The sequence below is a fragment of the Montipora capricornis genome, chromosome 8 (genome assembly GCF_036669925.1).
Source record: "Montipora capricornis isolate CH-2021 chromosome 8, ASM3666992v2, whole genome shotgun sequence".
Taxonomy (NCBI): Eukaryota; Metazoa; Cnidaria; class Anthozoa; order Scleractinia; family Acroporidae; genus Montipora; species Montipora capricornis.
Window position 1 is genome coordinate 21,180,884 of NC_090890.1, and position 6,185 is coordinate 21,187,068.

Consider the following 6,185-nt stretch of genomic DNA (forward strand, 5'->3'; position numbering starts at 1 on the left):
GAATTCTCCTCAAAGATGTGTTTCAAGCAATTGTTCGTTAAAACACCCCAAAAAACATGCGAGACTTAACGGTATCGAGTGGATTATAAAGGATACATTCAAACTCTGAATCTTTCTGAGCTCTTTCTGATGCACAACTTGTGTGTAAGTGTTGTTTGGTAATGAGAGACCTGCTCAAAAGGCCTTTAGTATTTTCAAGGCAATTTAAGAAAAATGTTAATTGGGTCCTTAACTGCGCTTAAGCAAACTGTTTGTCACTTGTTTGTGACAAACATAAATGCCACAGGCTAGATAAACTCCCTTCGTCAAAATATTTGTTCACAAAAATTGTGAATTTTCTTTGTACCTTCATGCATTATTTGCTTTTAATAACTTCACTGAGGAGCATATAGTTGTCCATACGAGTGATAACTTATTTGGTGATTGGCAAATTCCGCGAAAGATTGTGAGTGATACGACAGACGTGAACTCGAACCCTCCGAGTATCAAGTGATGTCTTAAACAGAAAAATGACACTTTCGTTATAGTTTAACAACTAAGCGAAACAATAAACGTGTCATTTATAGAACAAAGCAAGGCGGCCGAGCTGTAGGTGGATTTCGATTAACGAAACGCAATAATTGACAGTCGAACTAATGGACAGGAAATGGGAACATATAGAGATTGGTGATCATACAATATCGTATTAGTCGGTTTCCTGACCTAGGGAGTACACACTGTGGAGTTTAGGAAAATCGTGCTTTGTTCCATCACCGTATGTAACTGACTGTGAATGTGGAGAGGCCAGCGTTATGAGTAAGTGTAAGTTAGCTCTTTGCACTGCTATTTGGAAATAATCTCAGAGCTCAATGGTTCGACCTTTATGCTGTTATGTGCTATCAGATATGACTAAGAAATCTTAAGAACACGTAAACACTACCGCGGCAATGATGAGAAACTTAACAAGATTTATATCTGACAAAGAAGGTTGGATTGGTTCATATCTGTTTTTCCTGGCTGCGATACTAAAATGAATGTTTTCTCTCTTGCTTGAAAATACTGTATTGTTCAGTTAAACATGACTTTTAGCGGTGAAATTTCCTAGCAGTCTGATAAGTAATCCAATATCTGACGGCTCCTACCTGAGTGTTTCTATAAACATACTTTCAGCGTGGTTCGATGAAATTAGTTGCCGAAAATTGAAGTGACTCTCCTCTTTAAATTTCGCACTAACTTTCCTGAACACGGAAGAGATAACTGAATTACCAATGTTAAGCTTGCACCGATTTCGCGAGATATTCTTTGCAATTTTGCAATGGCGCAGCTTTCGTATGGCGCATTTTACGATTATTTACCGCATTCTGTTTTTTGTTCTCAGCGACAGAGAAATTTGATTTTCTTAAAGAGCCTCCGAACAAACGCTTATGTGGTGGTTGTGGCTGTCCAATAAATGATCGCTTCCTCCTCAAAGCGCTGGATCGATACTGGCACGAAGATTGTTTAAAATGTGGCTGCTGTGAATGTCGTCTCGGTGAAGTTGGCTCTACTTTGTACACGAAGGCAAATCTAATCCTTTGTAGGCGGGATTATTTGAGGTGAATGTTTTTAAATGTACTTTCATAGTTTACTGTTTGTTCTAGAGATTTGTCGGATATTCGACTCACTCTTCGTTTTTTATCGCAGACGCGTAGAGATTTATTTGGTCTTCGCTTTATTTGGTTAACGATGACAGATTCTAAGAAAGTTTAAATTGGAGTCACGTTAACAACATCCCTGTGCAAATAAGTTGTTTTATTTTCGGTAAACTAAATCGGATTCAGTTGTAAATAGGACCTTTCTTCTAAAAAGACTTACTCTTAACTCACCTCGCGAAAGTACAGTCTTTACATGTTAATAACCTTCACTTAGTCGACCTGTCAGGAAATTTAATCTCGTGGTTTAGAACTTCCTTCCATCATGTCAATTCTTAAAAGTATTGCGAAGTACTTTAAGCGAGAAGCCGCAAATTTTCCATCAATTTAGCAGGTAGTCCATTAAGAAAGCTTTTCGGCGATGTCAGCTTTTGATGGCTGCGAATGACTCCTACCGAAAATGATTATCAATTATTGATTAGAGGAAGACAATTAAAGTGATTGGGAACAGCGGATATATGCCCGAATCATCATCACTCCACGTTGCAGATGTATCTCAAACCGTAGCACCTTTCGTCAGGGGCACCCAACGAGAATATAGTTCAAAATCACTTAAACATAGCATTGTTAAACGTATTTTAGAATTTAAACGGTAGATATAGGCATATTTTTATCCTCTAAAAATTTTTCATCTGTTCGGATTCCCCAGCTGAAAGTCTAGTGATCCGAAAATTATAGGGATCAAAACTTACCTTCAGCCAGAAAAATGGCTCCCGAAAATTTTTAGGGTGAAAGATCCATTAAAAAAGGGCAATTTTACCGTGTTTTAGATGTTCGAAAATCCTAGGACAGGCAGGCAAGCAAGGAATTTTACAACAAATGTTCCGAAAATTCTAGATCTCAAATCGTCTTCCGAACAGATATTTGCCGAAAATTGACGTTGGGTACCCCTGCTTTCGTATTCATGTCTTAATTTTATTGTTATTTTTTCGTCCGAGTTCTTTCATCAAAACTTCAGTTCTTGAAAGGAATGTGAACATTTTCTAATACACCTTGACCTTGTCGGTGCCCTTCGAATGTCGCCGTCTTTCACTTGTGGCAACTAAAAGTGATTCCTGACTGTTTATGTTATGTCCTTTTCAGGTTGTTTGGAACAAAAGGTTTCTGTACAGTTTGCTGCAAGACTATTCCAGCTTTTGAAATGGTGATGCGAGCGGGAGAAAACGTCTATCACCTGGAATGCTTCTCTTGCCAAAGGTGTCATCAGAGATTTTGTGTTGGGGACAAATTTTACTTGATCAATAACAGAATTCTTTGCGTAGATGACTATGAAGAAATGATGGCTTATGGAAAACCTGATACCAAGAGGTTTATTGTACAATGAGAGAAGATTTGTTTATAGAAAAGTCTTTAAACTGTATAACTTAGGTGACGTCTTCGGTTCCTTTGTCATGAAACCAGAGACACTTACCGTCAGAATAGTTAGAATTTCTTGCAATTTCTTTCCTCTTTCAAGTTCCGCCCCGTTAAAGCAGTTGAAATCTTTGAAGTTTATTTGGGGAATTGATACATTAGGAGCTCGACTCTCCGATTCCTTTGTCGGTACACTGTAAGCATTGTTAGAGGTTTTGAAAAGAATAGCGATTATCTGAACTCTCCCCCTCCCCCCCTTCCCGGGCGAAACCCATACATAATCATTTCTAGGCACAATGCGTATTTCCTTGTACTTAGACAAACGCTTGTGAGCAACTTCATATTAAAAGTCTATCTTTATTGTTCACGATAACACCGTTCCAAAGCATTCGAATGCATTTGCCCTTTTTTATACTATAAACTGATCGGCATTTGGAATGCCGGTATAAGATGCCCTAAGAAATTCATAACAGATGTACTGCCTTCAAGCAGTTTTCAGATGATCCAATAAACTTGCTGAACCCTCTAAACCCTCTGAACCCTCGCATGTTCGCGTATAAAAGCATTATTGACAAAGCATAAATGAAATGATTCTTCAGTAATTCTTCTTAAAGGTGTCTGTCTCCATATGGTTGTTTGCGTTCATTTGGCGCGCGCTAGTACCCACTCTCCGCGGGAATTTTCCCTTTGCTCTTAATCACTACAGCGGCACCCAACGAATCTGTTCCTCACATTATCTGTTCCCCAGAGGAATCTTGCTGGCTGGCAAAAATACAGGTGTTTCGATGAGCTGGCCGGGAAATCTTGTTATTGATAGAGGTTTTGCCTGGGAATTACTGAATTTTTCTAGCATTTCAACCCGAACTGGCTGTAGAAACTCTGAAGACCCCTTCCCTCTCCCAGAGAATAGTCACAAACATACAACGGCTGGTCAGAGTGATTGCGCTTGCGGAAAAAACCTGTTTTGTCCCGGTTTTGTCGGAATTCCTGGCTGGGAAACCAACCAATTTTATCTAACTGGCTGGGAAATGTCTTGTGTGTCTTGCTGGGAAAAAAGAACTGATAATGTTTTCCCAACAACACTGAAAAACACCTGGAAATGCCTTAATAACATATATTTTCATTAACTGGGGTATAATGATACATTTTACAACAAATTGGTCGTTGGGTGCCCCTGAGTCTATCGAAATAGACTTCTACAGACAGAACTACTCTTTTCAACTATCACTGTTAAATTAACGGGGTTTTACTAGAAATTCTAATTCTCTAAAGATAGGTTGTTTACAGTGTTTATTTTGCTTTCATTTTGATTTTCTTCCATTTCCTTCGGTGAAAATTTCCTAAACTTTGACATTACACAATATTTGTCCAGATGAATCATCCATCTGAAGGCCAAAAAAATGGGGCTCACAAAGGTAGTTTCGTCGCCTTTAGCGAATTTGTGTTTTCAGCTCCACTTAAAAAAATTGTCTCACAACATCTCTTGGTGAATGACCGCTCTCCAAAATTTGAAGAAATTTCACCGAAGAAAACTGGAGATATTTCATGTAAAAGTTGCACATTTTTTCAATCGCACAACATACGTCACAGACTAGGAATTTGCCAAGATCGCCATTTGAGCATGCGTGGAATTTCTCAAGGATGGCGCAAGGCGCAGTTGTAAGAGCACTCGCCTCCCACAAATGTGGCCACGGTTCGATTCCCAGAGTCGGCGTCGTATATAGTTCGAATTTGTTGGTTCTCTACTCTAAACCGAGAGGTTTCCTCCGGGTCTGACTCAGGTTTTCCCCTCTCCACAAAACCAAAATTTGATTTGATTTGCGTTAACTTGTTAATTTCAATTTACAGTGTCCCCATTAGTGCTCCAGACACTTAAACACTTAAATGAAATTCCTTTCCTTTTTTTCCCCGGGGGCTCCTTTTCCGAAACTGCGGCTGGTCACTACATTGACTTCATTCTGTCTATTTACAAGCATTTGCCAGGAAAAGGATTCGTCGCTTTGCACCGTTGAGAATGGTTTAAGGTAAGACGGCCAAAATCTAAGCTCCGGTGAAAAAAAAACCATTATGCTGAACCACTACTCATACGTACCCATCAAGTGCGTTCTCGCAGTTATCGAAATGTCGCTGATGAACTCACCACGACTCGTACTTGTATGCAAGGAATTAGACAAACTATTTTAAAGATGTGAAATATTAAAATAGTGAGTCAAGCTCTCACAAAGGACTGTGACTGAAATGCAAGCCTTCGCTTTCTCCAGAGAACGTTACGAGCCAAAACGCAACGAAGGGAACGTAAGTTATCACAAACGGCAGAATTTAACGTTTCTTTACGATTTGCGTGACTTCGACGCATGCAAGGGATAATCATTCTCAAATGTCGGAATTTTTAATGAATTAATTATAAGTGCTAATGAGACTAATGAGATGCCACAAATGAGATATGATTTATAGGTCAATGAGTCCTGAAGCAGAAATTCCACAAGGATGAAAAGAAACTAAGTGGCAAGCGTTTTCATGGATTTTCAACACGCTCTCTTCTCTAAATTAACGATTATCGTTAATTCTTTATTTGCTTGGAATCTAGTCTATTATCGTTAGTTTCGGACACTGTGTGGTAGCAGAGAAAATAAGGAAATAAAAAAATCATATCCGTGGATTGGATTTGAACCCGGACTTGCCACTCTATAGAAATCGTTTCTTTCCGCTTCACCACTGAAGAACAAGACACAAGTCTCCCTTAGAATATCAATGCTGTAAAGTAATTAAGCCTAAGCTAGATTAATAATTTAGGCCTAAGCTTTGATTTTAAAATGTTTAGCTTTATCGTGAAGTTTGGAAACCGACCTTTTGCAATGTTTATTATCGTTTGTTGCCAAGTGATGATAAAGCATTTAAGTGGTCAAGTGGTTAGATGACGGGTTAATGATGAACATTCCCAGGCTTTAATCAAACCTTTAGCTACACAGATTAGAGGAAAGTCGAAACAAACGTTGAAATCACCGAGGATCGAACCAGGGAGCTCTTGCTCCGGAAGCCGTGCACTAAACAACTGAGCTATGTCTGCTACTGCAAAACTGAAACAAAAATGACCGACAGTAGTTATGCTATTTTTGATAAAACGACGACCAAAATCTGACAGAAAGCGTGACAAATGACAGC

The 6,185-nt window shown here is 39.0% G+C and overlaps 1 protein-coding gene across 2 annotated transcripts; it reads left to right on the plus strand.

The window, feature by feature from the left end:
• The first annotated feature begins 454 nt into the window (after nucleotides 1–454).
• On the plus strand, nucleotides 455–3,553 carry LOC138059508 (LIM domain only protein 3-like). 2 transcript variants are annotated; one of them, XM_068905156.1, is made up of 3 exons: nucleotides 455–795; nucleotides 1,358–1,574; nucleotides 2,754–3,553. In XM_068905156.1, exons 1-3 carry the CDS (start codon nucleotides 792–794, stop codon nucleotides 2,992–2,994), a joined length of 462 nt encoding a protein of 153 aa, XP_068761257.1. In that variant the 5' UTR covers nucleotides 455–791; the 3' UTR covers nucleotides 2,995–3,553. The 2 variants fall into 2 exon arrangements, with proteins under 2 accessions (XP_068761257.1, XP_068761255.1); XM_068905154.1 differs by having other exon boundaries at nucleotides 667–801.
• The last annotated feature ends 2,632 nt before the right edge of the window (nucleotides 3,554–6,185 follow it).